This window comes from Scleropages formosus, chromosome 23 (assembly GCF_900964775.1).
Source record: "Scleropages formosus chromosome 23, fSclFor1.1, whole genome shotgun sequence".
NCBI lineage: Eukaryota > Metazoa > Chordata > Actinopteri > Osteoglossiformes > Osteoglossidae > Scleropages > Scleropages formosus.
The window spans coordinates 9,174,781-9,190,060 of NC_041828.1; the positions used below are offsets into that span (position 1 = coordinate 9,174,781).

At 42.2% G+C, this 15,280-nt stretch overlaps 2 protein-coding genes across 3 annotated transcripts; both read right to left on the reverse strand.

The window, feature by feature from the left end:
* Positions 1-51: 51 nt before the first annotated feature.
* On the reverse strand, positions 52-6,323 carry slc6a18 (solute carrier family 6 member 18). Of its 2 annotated transcripts, XM_018750476.1 has the most exons (12): positions 6,057-6,320; positions 5,319-5,459; positions 4,564-4,698; positions 4,226-4,407; positions 3,998-4,108; positions 3,745-3,857; positions 3,355-3,483; positions 2,615-2,771; positions 2,116-2,320; positions 1,708-1,867; positions 1,305-1,467; positions 52-1,051 (listed from the first exon to the last, which is right to left on the reverse strand). In XM_018750476.1, exons 1-12 carry the CDS (start codon positions 6,199-6,201, stop codon positions 854-856), a joined length of 1,839 nt encoding a protein of 612 aa, XP_018605992.1. In that variant the 5' UTR covers positions 6,202-6,320; the 3' UTR covers positions 52-853. The 2 variants fall into 2 exon arrangements, with proteins under 2 accessions (XP_018605992.1, XP_018605993.1); XM_018750477.1 differs by lacking the exon at positions 52-1,051 and having other exon boundaries at positions 1,376-1,579; positions 6,057-6,323.
* A 1,171-nt stretch (positions 6,324-7,494) lies between these two features.
* LOC108933302 (sodium-dependent neutral amino acid transporter B(0)AT1-like) lies at positions 7,495-14,155 on the reverse strand. The gene is made up of 12 exons (XM_029248499.1): positions 13,957-14,155; positions 11,182-11,322; positions 10,869-11,006; positions 10,101-10,282; positions 9,879-9,989; positions 9,662-9,774; positions 9,374-9,502; positions 9,093-9,246; positions 8,613-8,817; positions 8,353-8,512; positions 8,021-8,183; positions 7,495-7,680 (listed from the first exon to the last, which is right to left on the reverse strand). Exons 1-12 carry the CDS (start codon positions 14,153-14,155, stop codon positions 7,495-7,497), a joined length of 1,881 nt encoding a protein of 626 aa, XP_029104332.1.
* Between the last annotated feature and the right edge of the window lie 1,125 nt (positions 14,156-15,280).

A 15,280-nucleotide genomic window follows, 5' to 3' on the forward strand; every position in this document is an offset into this window, starting at 1 on the left:
TTTGAAGTACTTCCTGGTGTCACTATAATAAACAAGAATATTGTTGTATGGTAAGTTTTAACATTGTGTATGTTGTATTTGGGGTTACTGTACGTGTTTTGTTTGCATCTTTAATGTTTATTGTACATATTTAATTAAACAATTTAAGGCTGTAGACAAGAGAACAATCAAGACACAATTGTAATGTTATCTGGCAAATATTCAATGATTAACACTGGATCAGTTTAAATACATTCAATTCTTTAGCTTCTTGCGTTAGCTGAATTTGTCACCTTTTTTCTTTCCAATATAAAAGAACCACTGCAGTTGCCAAGCAGCCAGAGGGTCCATAAAATAAGGCCTGTGCTGTTTGTACCTCCATTATGGGGTTCTATTGCTGCTGTTTCATGGAAATGCACTGTCCTTGGGGAAAAGTGCAGGTTTATGATTTTGAATTCTGTGTTTCCGGCTCACATAAGAGCTCACATAAGAAGCACTCTGGTAGCTATTTTTCACCTTTGCCTGACAGTTACTACTGATCCATGTATTTTCAATCTCCACCTGTTACAGCATGCATACACTCACTTTGACAATTATAACATTTATAGTATGCTGATACACAAGCTAGATTGACAAAATAATTTCATTAATCACACTTTTCTAAAAATGCTTTTATCAGCACTCTTCCCTGACTTTTGTGTTAATTCCAGCATGCGGTTACTTCCTCATTGACTACGGAGGTGTGCCTATAAACATCTTCAGACCTACTCTTCAAGATTTCCACTTTCCAAAGTGAGTTATTAGCTGAAGTAGCACATTCATAAATAGAGGGGAACATATAGGCTTGATTTCTAAAACTGGTAAAGAGCGTTGTTTACAAGTCTGATAAATAGCCATCATTCTCGTAAGGGTTCTGTCCTGGATGCTCCCTCCTGCTTTTCTGCACCGTAAATTGGATGAACTTGTACAAGGCGACGATGGGAATGGGAATGCAGGGCAGAGTGGACAGCAACACACATATAGCAAAAACCCAGTCTGGGTAGGGCTGGTCCTCCGTCATTGGGAAATCCACCTAGAAATGCAAACTCTCGGTCATTTGATTCTGCACTCATTTCATTTACATTTATGGAACAAGATTGACATTATATAGTATATTTGTTTATGGCTTGATATTGTTTCATATACAATCTGGGCTCTAAAAGTTGTACAGTTTGGTTAGTTTTATGTTGTGTCTCACGTGTATGCATGGCTGTGGCTTTATATTGTTTGGTGAGTAATAAACTCTTTGTTAGATGTGCACGGTAGTTAACCCTCTTTGTACATACATATTCTGGGTTCCATGCTGGGTAAGTGGGGTGTTCCATTGCCTGAATTACTACATATGCCACAAACACCACCAGTAGCATCAAGGGGCTGACCACTGTCCAACACGCCTGCCAGAAGATGTTGGGCTTCGATCCAGTCATTTCCTCAATATCACAGCTGAACCTGTGAGCAAATGCACCCAGCTGTTGTTCTGTATTGAACCTCAGGAAGTTTTTGTGGCAGGGTATATGAGCAGTATACATCATATAAAGTCATCTTGTATATAGAAACACTGCTATGGAAGGAACAGAAAAGAGTAAGTAAAACTAGGAATCTGGGTGTATGAAAGAGGTGCATTGTGAAAATATGCATAAAAATAGTTTAAAGAGTATGGTGTTCATGGTAGTGAATGCTACATCTTACCTTCTGATCCCGTAAATATAAGCCACTGCAATGATCTCAAAGAAAGCTATGACAAGCAAGGGCACAGAGCCCACATAACTGTTGAAGATCTCCAGCCAGTAGTTTCCAGAGCCCATTGTGAAGATAAGGGCGACTGTGAAAGACACCACGCACAGCAGCCCTGACAGATTTGCAGAAAGTGGAACAAAACATTGTTAAGGAAAATTCTGGCAGAATTTGAAATAATTTCAAATACATTTCATTGTAGTCTAACAGAAAGTGGTTAAAGGGAGTACTTTCATTTGCTGAATTCTACAGCATGATGAGCAATAAAGCAATCATCTGAACCTGATGAGTGGGTTGTCTGGCATACATAAGCGAGATCAGAATTCACCAAATGAGGACAGCCATCCTGCTCCATAGTTATACCTGTAAAGAGCTCCTTAGGCATCCACTTGGGCACCATATTGAGGTCCAGCAGGGGTGTCAGGACACCCTCCAGGTTCCCAAACATAGAGGACAGCCCGAGGCTGAAGAGCATGATGAAGAAGAGCACAGCCCACACCTGTGAGCCAGGCATCTCAATCACTGCCTCGGTGAACACAATGAACGCCAAGCCGGTTCCAGAGGCACTCTGGGTTGGGGAGTCAATCGTGCACGGTAGGGATGATAGGAAGTCGGACAGGCACAAGCATACAAGCACACAAAATCAAAAAGACATTTCACGTCATCCAGCAAACACACTCAAAGACACACTCTTGCATTCATACAGAAACTTAACCTTATTTCAACTTTCAAAGACAGTTTAAAATAATTAATTATTAATGGAATTATAGCACTTTATACAGGTTAAGTGATTTCTGTTTTCAGTTCATAAAAAGTACCTTATGGCTTCAGATCAGTGTCAACAAAATATGAATTATGGTACCTGCTCAAGGAAGCTTTCAATATTACAGTCTTTCAGGTCCAGGCGAGCAACTCTGTCAGCATATGTTCCATTGAGATCTTTCAGCCAGTTATCATAGTTCTCAAGGGTTATATTCTGATCGCCAATGTCAAATTCATTTGTTAAAGCCAAAATATTTCTGTAATAGAGTGAGAAAAAAATACAAATTAATGGATGCAGCTCTCAATCATTTCAAATAATTTTTTTTTTACAATATCCGCAACCTCTTGTCCCAAGCAGGGTTGCAGCAAGCTGGAGCCTAACCCGGTGATGCAGGGCACAAGGCTGAAGGGGAGAGGACACACCCTGGACAGGACACGGTTCACCACAAGGCACCCCAAGCAGGGCTCAAACCCCAGACCCGCCACGCTACCATGCCCCCCCAAATAATTATTGATAATTTCAAATAATTTTATTTAGTTATTTATTTGACCTTAGAAGAAGCAGTACACACACTGTTTGAACCGCTTGTCCCATTCAGGGTCGCAGGGAGCCAGAGCCCAACCTGGCAACACAGGGCATAAGGCTGGAGGGGGTGGGGACACACCCAGGACAGGACACCACTCTGTCACAAGGCACCCCAAGCAGGATTCAAACCCCAGACCCACTAGAGAGAAGGACTTGGTCCAACCCACTGCGCCACCATACTCCCAAGCAGCAAACAAAATACTTTAAAACCTGATTCTGTCAGAATCATTTGAACATTTGTGATAGTTACTCACCTGTACTGGCAATTATTGGAGTCCGAATGAGCCTTAAACCCCAGAATGGAAAAAATTGGGATTGAAGCATAGAGGGATGTTGCACTATTAATACACCCTACAAGCAAAGCATCCATCTCACAGTTGTTCCTGAAACAGAAACATGTCTAAAACCATAGTCAGGTGCTACAGCGATCGCTGTAGGGAAGAAAACTGTTTTATAGAATTCAAATTTCTCAAGGGTTCAATATTTAAATAGATTAGCCTCTCTAGAAATATGTGTGTGATCTGGAGCCCTGAGCAGGTTAGTGAAGGAAGCTGCAAGTCTTCAGTAGAGCTTCTGAGATACGAGAAAAGGATGGATTTATTCAATCACTTCCTAAAAAGGAATAAACTTAAAGAGGGACTTACTTAGGAGGATTGTAACTGGAGAAAGCGATGAGTCCCCCAAAAGCTAACGATAAGGAGAAGAAAATTTGAGTGGCCGCGTCGAGCCACACTTTGGGGTTCTTTAGTGTCTCCCACTAACACAAAAGAAAAATTTCACAACATTCGTTGAATTTGTAATCCAAGCTCACACCAGTGAAGGTGAAGAAGTGCATTCACATTTAATCATGACTCATCTTTGGGTCATAGATGCAGTTTTATACAGCACAGGACTCACTTCTGGGGTAAACAGGTACATGAGGCCACTGGTAGCCCCAGGAAGAGTCAGGGCACGAATGAGGAAGATGGTGAGCACCAGGTAGGGGAATGTTGCTGTGATGTACACTGCCTATGTAAATGCAACACAAACACGGTCCTTTTCAACAAAGCCAACCAGCCTCGACTCATGCCATTAAAGACTCATGCTTATTCATTGTATGTCTTGCTGTGGAGAGGTGAAGCCTACCTTTCCGATGGTCTCAATTCCACGAATGAAGCAAATGTAAACTATGGCCCAAGCCGTTGCCAGGCATAGTATTATCTGCCACTGGAGAGGGCCATTGGTCTCAATGTTGGCTGTTATGTTCAGTGTCTTGCGGTACCAGAAGTAGTTCACTGGCGTGCTGTCCTCACACTCTTTCCTATATTCTGCATGACCACAGTGATTTCACTAATCTTTATTCAGCTTCATTTTATTAAATATTAAACAGCTACGTTATTACGGTTTGCAGTAGCATATGCAGTCTATATCTAGTCCTCTACATATACAGTACATTCTTCGTCAAGGAACGTTAATATCTGTACCTGTGACAGACTCAAAAGGACACTCTTTCCAAGGCAACGGTTCCTCAAAGGAGTGGAAGAAATACCACAGGACCCAGGCCAGGAGGGTGTTGTAGAATAGGGACACCAGAAAGGAGACAATCATAGATGCAACACCTAATCAATGGGAGAAGCAGAATCAAGACCCAGTGGTGTCTGCTCTGACCTTTACATGTAGGGCAGTTAAGCAGCACGGTGCCTAGCGCGAATGGTTATATTGCTTTCCGAGAAATTATACTGTAATAAACGGGAATCAGATTTTTGTGTTCTGTGACGTTAACTTGCATTATGGGCTTGACTTTGGCCTTTCAGTACACAATACTGCACCGAGCATGTGAAACAGAGAGCTTGAAACATTTATATGGCGGTACATATACGAGTTACCAATTTCTATATGCATCTGCCTTTTGGTATGCTGTAAATTTTTACAATTTCTGCATTTTTCAGAAAAAAACATATTGGAAGTTACTTCCAATCTTTGACTATAATGTCAATTAATACAGAAGACACAAATTGTTATCCATGAATAACACATAAAAATCATAGTTTAATTTCAGAACAGCTTTTATGAACAGCTATTGAAACGGCGTGTTTTCATGATTTATATATATATTTTTTGGTGTTGTCTACAAGTATAGTGTGTCAATTGCTTGTATAAACTGGTTAAAACATCTTTGACATAATCTCCATTACATGAAAGTACAAATACATTCTCCATAACCACCAAGAGCTCCTACCTACTCCACCCAGATAGGGTGAGATTGTGTTCCATACACCAATGCTCCCTTTCCGTAACTTTTGCCCAATGGCGAGCTCAAGGTATAGCAAGGGGAGACCCTCAAACACAAGTGCAATCAGGTAGGGGATCAGGAAGGCACCTGCCAGGTCAGATGCAGCAGAATGTGAGGAGAGTACTGTGAAACTGAATGGATTAAAAGTTAGAAATACCTTTCAACATGTTATCAGTCAAGAAGCCATACTTCATAAAGTCAACATAAGTTACACAGGTCCAGTCAAACCATTTCAAGACCATACCACTCATATGACAGTTGGGTTGGGTTGGTGTGCAGCCTTTTCTGGAAGTATATGGCATAAAGGCATTAAGATTACACCCTGAAAGAGATGCCAGTCTGGTGTAGGGTAGCCACTGACACCCAGACACACTCTATGAGCAATTAAGGTGAACTAATCCACTTGAAAAATAGTATGTGAGTGCTCTGGTGGAAGGAAACCAGAGCACCAAGGAGAACTGTGGAGGACAAGCAAACTCAACGCAGCATATTGCCTGCCAGCTACCAGGTGTATCTTGCAGTGGTGTCACATATCCAAGGCTCTATCAGACATCTGGAAAACATGCTTGTGCACAACTACATACTTCATTGATAATGGCATCTAATATATTTATCTGAGCTTCATGGACCACAAGCATTGACCACAACATTGCACCACAGATAGCAGACTTCTTTGTTGCCTACCTCCTCCATAAGTCTGGCACAAGTAAGGGAACCGCCAAACATTGCCCAGACCCACAGCAAATCCAATGCACGTGAGCAGGTACTGAATCTTGTTGTCCCATTTGGCACGCTCTTCACCTGTGACACTCTTGCCTGTTTCGCTCATCCTTAGGTTTTCACCACCCTCCAGTACATGCCGTGATTGTTTTGTGCTCACCTGTTGTTTTGTCTAACAGAAGTGTCACGGAAGTGGTATTTATATACTTTTTAAAGGTGGGCACAAAGAAGGGAGGGAGCCATGTGACAATGATTTCATCATTTCATTGTACAAAGATGCTGTTTAATGGATAACTTGGTTCCACAGGTAAAAATTTCAGGAGGAAGTAATAACTTTATCTAAAAAAACCACAAATCAATGGACGACCATGTGTCTGAAATCCATAGCAGGAAGAATCATAACATTTTATTGTGTTTTTGTCGCTTATAGTATACAGTCTGTAGTTTGGTACACTTTGACAATATGTCTTAGTTTTAAAGGATGTGGAAAGAAGACAGTGCACAGCAACTACTAACAACATCTACTATCTTGAATTTTTAAAAATTAATTTATTTTTAGTAAACTTCTGATACTAGAACACATTACTACCGATTCATGCTTTCTATGACATTCATTGCTAAATAAAGAAATAAATATTTGAACATGTCATTTGCAATTTGAATGTCACTTATTAAATGTAATTGTTTTTTTTGCCTCTTATGTACAATACACATGAGAATGACATTTGCAGGGGCTGAAGAGTGAAGATTTCTTGTATTTAAAAAATTATGACATAGTGGCAACACAAAATTTTGGAAAGTCCAATGGTTAATCTAACACTGTTAGATTTAAACAATGTGCAAAGAATTTTTGACTTTTTTTGTCCAACTAGGCATTTTTTTGTGTCATATGGGTGGATGGAAGTGTCATTGAGTCCGAAATGAATTATATTTACCGCTTGTGCGGCTTCCAAGGCAAGGGACAAACAGAAGAGGTGTGCCAGTGTGTTTTCCAGGCCTACAAACACAGGAAAAGACATACAAACTCCACCCACCATGATCTGGGCTCCAACCCCACACCCATTTAGCTGATGCTTTTCTCCAAAGCAACTTACAGTATTAATGCACCTACTATTATTTACCCATTTACACAGCTTGGTAATTTTACTGGAGCAATTCAGGGTAAGTACCTTGCTTGAAGGTGAGGCTCAAACCTGTGACCTTTGGCCTGTCCAAAGGCAGTGGCTTTAATCACTGCACCACCAGGTGTCCCCACCAAGCAGCTTAAGAGCTGTGCAGCACTGGCTTTAGCTGTCATGCCACCATGTCCCTCTTTGTATCACATGTTACATACAAAAATGAAAAATAAAAGCGATAGACCGATAGATCTGATGAGTATCTGGCCCAACTATTTTTGGCTCATTCATATTTTGGTGGAAATGTGGATGTTCTCTTTTTTGTAATTACTCTTTGTGTTCAAGATAGAGTTCCAGAGGATTTTGGAGAAAGCAAAAAATGGAACTGTAAAGCTTGGGACCCCAGCCAAGATAAAGATTATAACATAAATCCAATCTGGGTAATTTAACTTCAGCATAGTAGGAAAGACTTCCTGCAAAAAAAGACGAGCAAAATAAAAAATATGTAGTTGTTGATACAAATAAAAGAGCAATATGAAATGAGCACTTTTCAAGAGTTTTTAAAGTCATTTATAACATTGAAAAGAAATATTTAAATCTCATTTAATGATACTAAAACATAAATCACATTTATCTCACACACACTCACACATACTCATGTAATAAATAAATGTAATCTCAATTCCTACAACTTACATTTTTTCCTTGAAATGCTAAACATTGAAATGCAGTATTGCATCAATTCATATCATTATAAATGTACCGTATACTTTCAAAGCTAAGAAATTACAATGGAACAACAGTAATACATACTGAGCTAGGGTCCCACGCAATGTAGGTGAACTCCACACTGACTGTGGTGAGGATGTAGAAGACAAAGATCATCAGCACAATGAGGGGACTGATCACCCTCCATGTGACTTGCCAAAAAATATTGGGCTTGTGGCCAATCATGAACTCGATGTCCTTGTTAAACCTGTCAGGAATGTGGTCATGTAGTATATATCAGGTCCTTTGCTCATTTTCAGTTCATTTTGGAGTATTTTTGTCTTGTGAATACAGTGCTGTCACATTTTTGAACTGTCAGATATGTCGAAAAGCTAAAACAGTATAGGTACAAGTAATCACTGACCTTGTTCACTCACCTGTCTATCCCGTAGAGGTAAACCACAGCCACCATCTCACAGAAGGCAATGATCAGTAATGGAATGGAACCAGCAAAGCTGTCGAAGAGGGCCAGCCAGTAGTTTCCTGACCGTTGTACAAATATGAGGGCGATGAGGAAGGATACCAGACAAGTCAAACCTGTGATAAAGAAAGAACCATGCTGATGTTCGTGATGGCATGAGGTAGTGGATGCTGCGAGTCTCCAGTGGAGGTGATAATGATTTTTGTTCTCACCTACCTGTCAGAGCCTCTTTGGGCCATTTTTTGGGGAAGATTTTGAGGTCTTTCAAGGGTACAATCACACCCTCAATGGTCCCAAACATAGTTGAGAGCCCAAGACAGAAGAGCATGGTGAAGAATAGGATGGACCACAGAGGAGACACAGGCATCTTGGTGATTGCCTCTGTGAACACAATGAAGGCTAGACCTGTTCCCTCGACACCCTGGAAGAAAGAAGAGATGACTCAGACTCATCACCCAGCAAGAAGAGAACATACCTTGGCTTTTTTATCTTCAATTTTAAGTCCTTTTAAAGAAAAATTCCATGCATGAAAAAAATTAAAAGTCCACAAATTATAATTCACACAAAGAGGGTCAATGATTTGGAGCAAAGGGGATAAAAAAAACGATACAAATGATTTTTTAAATTCTTGTTTTTTTAAAATTTGAGATGTGCTACATTTAATACTCATACATGTGTGGATCAAAATGGCAGTACCTCATTAAGGAAAGTTTGCATGTCACAGGTCTTCAGGTTCAGCTTGTGAATGATCTGAGAAGAATTACTGCTGAAATTCTGAACCTCCTTATAGTTACTTGCTGTGATGCTGCCTTCAGGAAGTTCTAAAGCATTTATCAGTGAAACAATGTTTCTATAAAAAAACAGAGGAAATTAAAAACCTTTTTTACACTTGACAGCCCATAGCAGATCCAGGGATCACTGCAGGACTGCCTGCTGTGCCTTTATGTATGTAGAGTTGGACTGTGGACGAAATGTACCGGTTAAGACAGTCTTCATACTTCTCGGTTGCACGGAAGCCAATGATGGAGTAGATGACAGTGGCAGCATAGACAGAAGTGAAGCCGTTGATTATTGAAATAATTACAGCATCCTGTTCACAGTTGTTGCTGAAGAAAAAAGCAAATGTTGCATTGCCAAATTTTCTAATATCTGTAGCAAATGCAACTCCTTCTTGTGTCCTTGACCAAAGGTGATCAACATAAAATGAAATATGATCTGTAATCAAGGTGACTGGGCCTGCCATAACTGCTTGTAACTGGGCTTACTGGATTGAGTTGTAGCTGGAGAAAGAGATGAGACCCCCCCAAGCAAGTCCAAATGAGTAGAACACCTGTGCCCCTGCATCCAGCCAGGTAGCCGGATTTGCTATTTCTGTCACCTGAGGAAATGGACACAGAGAAAAATAAGGTCTATGTAATCAACGTGCCATTACATTTACAGAGAGTAAGAGGATCATTTGGTACAACAGAAAAGCACACTAACATTTGGGGTAAAGAGGAACTTTATCCCAGTAAAGGAACCTTTGAGAGTCAAGCCTCGTATGAGGAAGATGGTGAGGACCACATAGGGTAGGGTGGAAGTCACGTACACAGCCTGCGGACACAGAGCAATATCCCTGAGATGTGAATGAACACCACCGGACACTGACACTAGACTCTGCATGTGTGCAGGTTCTACGGTGACCTTGAGGATGGGACAATGTACCTTGCCAGTGGTCTCGATACCCCGGATGCAGCAGACATAGAGCACAATCCAGGCGCACAACAGGCACAGAACCATCCACCACTGCAGGCCGCCAGCATCCTCTATGGCGGCCGAGGTGTTGAGCGTCTCCCTGTACCAGAAGTAGTCCACTGGGGAGCTCCGTGCACACTCTGACACCAGTTCTGTAGAATGGCACAAGGTTCAGTATGGTGGCTGAAGGGGATACTCACATTTTGGCTTAAACCAAACTGTGTCTTCTAAGTTAATCCCTGTTCCATTTCCATCGTTGTCAAGGCAGGGCAAGGTACGGAAATGGTTTGACAGCACTTTCCGTTTTGCATAGTTTTTGAATTTTGCAGGAGACCAACATAAATGTTGGGAGAATGTGCAAACTTCCCATAGACAGAGCCAGATTTGTACCCCAAACCCAAAACCACAGACTAGAAGCTGAAAGGCACCAGCATTACTCGCTGTACGACCATACCACACGTTTCTTATTCTGCCAAGACTATTTAAAAAAACACACACACACACACACACACATCTTCAGAACCGCTTGTCCCTTACGGGGTCACGGGGAACCGGAGCCAACCCGGTAACACAGGGCGTAAGGCCGGAGGGGGAAGGGGACACACCCAGGACGGGACGCCAGTCCGCCGCAAGGCACCCCAAGCGGGACTCGAACCCCAGACCCACCGGAGAGGAGGACTGCGGTCCAACCCACTGCGCCACCTTAAAAAAACATTTATCTACATTAAAATACCTTACCAGTCTGATTTTCGTTGACAGGACACTGATTCCAAGGCAGCGGGTCCTGGAAGGAGTTGAACAAATACCACAAAACCCAGGCAATGATGGTGTTGTAGTACAAACTAACTAGGAAGCAGACGAACATGGATGCTATTCCTGTGGGATACAAATCAGTAAATATTACACAATATGTAAAATTGTCTGGGATGGTACATGTGTGTAATATTGTATTTTACAAGCATATGCACCATTCTTTTCCTGTCAGGTGTGAATGTTGGAATACGGTTCTGTTTGCCTGGAACTGGTGAGGTTCTGGTTATGTTGGACTCACCGACACCAGTGAGATAGGGGTGAATGGCTGTCCACACTCCCACACTGCCCTTCCTCAGGCGCTGGCCAATGGCAAACTCCAAGTGGAGAAGTGGGATTCCCTCCAGAACCAGCAGGATCAGGAAGGGGATCATGAACGCTCCTGGAAACAGAGGTAATATAAATGGTTACTGTAAAGGAGCACAGCTCAAATTCAAATTCAAATTTTATTTGTCACATACACAACCACGCACAGTACGACGTGCAGTGAAATGCTTTTATGCAGCTGTCCGACATAACAATCCAAAAGGACAAATAACAGGTGCTAAAATCTAAAAAAAAAAATATACAATCTATGTGCAATGAATTATAAAAATTTCTGCGGCATAAGATGTAGTGCAATGTGGTGTGCAACAGTGCAATGTAACGTGCAAGATTGCGCAGGTAGTTCAGTTTGAGTTTGTATATGAAATGGAATAGCAGAGGTGGATTGGTTCCTGGAGGTGACTGGTTTTTAGTCCTTGGTATTGTTTTGGTTGAGGGCCCAAACAACCTGACGGAAGAAGCTCCTCTTCATCCTCTCTGTATTGGCCTTTAGGGAGCGGAAACGCTTCCCCGACCGCAACAGAGAGAAGAGTCCGTTGCTCGGATGGCTGAGGTCTTTCGCTGTTTTCCTGGCCTTGTTCCAGCATCGCTTGCTGTAGATAGACTGCAGGTCATGGAGCTCCATTCAGATGGTACGTTCAGCTGAGCGCACCGCCCTCTGCAGAGCCCGTCTGTCCTGCTGGGTGCTGTTCCCAAACCAGGCTGTGATGCTTCCTGTCAGGATACTCTCAGTGGTGCAGGTGTAAAGGTTCCGTAGCACCTTAGAGGGCAGTCTGAAGTCTCTCAAGCGTCTAAGGTGGTAGAGACGCTGCTGGGCCTTCTTCACCAAGGCGTTAACACGACAGGACCGTGACAAGTCCTGCGTGATGTGAACACCCAGGTACCGAAAACTGTCCAGTCTCTCCACTGGAGTCCCGTTGATCATGAGGGGTTGGTAGCTCCTCTCCTGCTTTGTGCTGAAGTCCACAATCAACTCCTTAGTCTTGCTGACGTTCATGAGGAGGTTGTTTTCCTGGTAGCAGTGCTCCAGGAGTGTTATCTCCTCCAGGTAGGCCTTCTCGTTGTTGTCAGGGATCAGGCCCACCGCAACAGTGTCGTCAGCAAATTTGATTATGGCGGTGAAGTTGGAAGTGGCCACGCAGTCATATGTGTACAGTGAGTACAGCAGGGGGCTCAGAACGCAACCCTGTGGGGCTCCGGTGCTGAGGGTGAGGGAGGGTGAGACATGTCTGCCCACCCGAACTGCTTGTGGTCTGTCCGTGAGAAAGTTGGAGATCCACTGGCACAGAGATGAGCTCGGTCCCAGGTCCTCCAACTTGGTGGTGAGTTTGGAGGGAATTATGGTGTTAAATGCTGAGCTGTAGTCAACAAACAGTTCACCACAAGTCACAGTCCATTTTTCATCAGTCAGCCATCGGTCAATTCCTCTACAAATTATTGAGGCTGAAGGGGCAGAACAGTTTCACCTCCAAATACAGGGAAAAGTTTTTCAATCAGCATGCAGCAACACTTAAATGCAAAAGGAATTAAAGCAGTTTTGCCCATATTTATTAACTGATGAATTCATTTTCACTGTTAATTTCCAAATTCGGGAAGCTGGAACGAAAAGCTTGTGCTTTTTTAAGCAGGACTATCATGGAATTCCATAACATTTTAGTAATTAAACACATTGTCTGAACCGCTTGTCCCATACAGGGTCGCGGGGAGTCGGAGCCTAACCCGGCAACAAAAGGGTGTAAGGCCGGGGGGGGAGGGGACACACCCAGGACGGGACGCCAGGCCGTCGCAAGGCACCCCAAGCAGGACTCGAACCCCAGATCCACCAGAGAGCAGGACCCGGTCCAACCCACTGCACCACCGCACCCCTCGAAAATTAAACACATTAAATTAAATTAAATATTAAATAACTTAGATAAAAAAGTCAAATTACATTTCCTGGAGCAGTCTTCCTACATATGCATTCCTACAGAGAACTCCTACATAAGCAAATTTACCACTCATGTTAATGTCTAACTACTTTCTATGAGTATATTAACTGTTGTGACCAGTTTTTCGCTTGATTGTAGTTTTCCACTGAACCTTTGACCATAAGGCTTTTCTAATTATCTCCACTCTCGCATACAAAATTTTGGTCCTCTGTGGTGAAAGTGATTAGTCCAGTTATTAAGGTCCTAACCTCACCCTGCAAGCCAGTACTTTCTAATTATATTTTCAAGAGTGTAAGAAACAACATACAGTTTAGAAACTTCTATTACAAGCATTAATTTTATAGATACTCTATCCCACCCTGTCAAATTTATTTACAGGTGACCTCTCCAGTCAAGAATCTGTGCTTGAAATATTTCATTTCAGGAGGAAAAACACATTTTTTCAGCTCATTTTAAACAATGTGCTTTTGTTGCCAATAACTCAAATAAATCCTCAAGACCAGAAACACACACCCTACTGGCATGAAAGAACACAGCTCGGAGAATGCTGTTTGGTTGCTGCTATACGCAAGCATTTATATCAGAGACACTCCTACGTATTCCAGGACAAGTGTTGGCCTGCAGCATAATGTGTCCAGCCACAAATGTTTCTTCTATACGGAAAGAGTAGGAAAAAATAATGCTTTAGAATACACTGACAATATAAGTAAAATTTCACGGAAGAACCCGAAGGCCCCCAGAGTAGCAAGCACCCCTACACCTACCTCCTCCGTGGCTCTGGCACAGGTAAGGGAACCTCCAGACGTTCCCCAGACCGACACAGAAACCCACACAGGTCAGCATGTACTGGGCTTTGTTGTCCCATTTGGGTCTCTCCCCAGCCTCCTCCACCTCCAGCTTCTCCAGCTGCTGGTGGCTTGGAATCCGGTCTTCCAGACCCGGGTTTGGCAGCTTCAGCTTCATGGTACCTGAACTTCTTCTCTGGAGAAGGGGCAGCGTTGCAAGGCGTCTGTCACTGGGTATCGGTGTTAGTCTGTGCAGGTGTGTGTGGGGGGTTAGTGTATTTATACTGACCTTTAGCACCCAGACACATCTAAGGTGGCTTGTGATGCATGTGACATGGAAGACAGCTGACATTAGGGAAAGGCTGGCACGACAATAACTTCTTTTTGTAATTATGGAATTTCCGTTTATATTTTCTCTAGAATATATTGCAGCAAACACAAATCCATCTTTATACACACCTGCTCTGGAAAAAGAAAAATGTTGTTCATTAATAACATTGTTAAGATGTATTAATCACATAATGTAAATATTCATTAACAGGGATTTGAGAATTAGAGAAATCTCAAAAGCAAAATTTACATTTCAAACTTAAATTTATTAAATACAGTTTAGCATTTAAAAAACCTTTTAGCATAATATCATTTCTATTAAATAAATGTGTAAATTCCATGATGCTATTATTCCATGGATATGAAAGAAAGAAATAGAATTAAACCAAATGATCATTTTTCTTATAATGCAAGTTTCATTTCTTTAATATGTAATAATATGCATTATTTTTACTATATTTCATTCAATTATTATTATTATGGAAGGGGTGCGGTGGCGCAGTGGGTTGGACCGGGTCCTACTCTCCGGTGGGTCTGGGGTTTGAGTCCCACTTGGGGTGCCTTGCGACGGACTGGCGTCCCGTCCTGGGTGTGTCCCCTCCCCCTCTGGCCTTACGCCCTGTGTTGCCGGGTAGGCTCCGGTTCCCCGTGACCCCGTATGGGACAAGCGGTTCTGGAAATGTGTGTGTGTGTGTGTGTGTGTGTGTGTGTGTGTGTATTATTATTATTATTTGGAAACATTACTACTATTACTAATACTGATAATAATAATAGCATCATCATCATCATCACCATCATCATCAATATTCTTTAAGAAATTGAAGATACTCCCATGCCAACCAAATTCCTCTGAAGTTCAGAAGATGGCATTGATGAGAATCACATATATCCTGCACAAAGTGCTTGGATCAATTTCTTTGGTCTCTTGTTGAGATCTAAATTCATAAATAACCAGTTCAATAACCAAACATCT

Bases quoted from the DNA above. Each gene is read 5' to 3' on its own strand.
- LOC108933302 (XM_029248499.1), bottom strand. From the start codon at position 14,155: ATGAAGCTGAAGCTGCCAAACCCGGGTCTGGAAGACCGGATTCCAAGC. The intron at 8,184-8,352 runs GTGAGTGAACAA...CATTCCTGACAG, and splicing joins TACCTCTACGGGATAGACAG to GTTTAACAAGGACATCGAGT. The intron at 7,681-8,020 runs GTATGTATTACT...CTTTTTTTGCAG, and splicing joins TTGCGTGGGACCCTAGCTCA to GAAGTCTTTCCTACTATGCT.
- slc6a18 (XM_018750476.1), bottom strand. From the start codon at position 6,201: ATGAGCGAAACAGGCAAGAGTGTCACAGGTGAAGAGCGTGCCAAATGG. The intron at 4,109-4,225 runs GTAGGCTTCACC...GCATTTACATAG, and splicing joins GAATTGAGACCATCGGAAAG to GCAGTGTACATCACAGCAAC. The intron at 2,321-2,614 runs GTACCATAATTC...TCCCCAACCCAG, and splicing joins TTGAAAGCTTCCTTGAGCAG to AGTGCCTCTGGAACCGGCTT.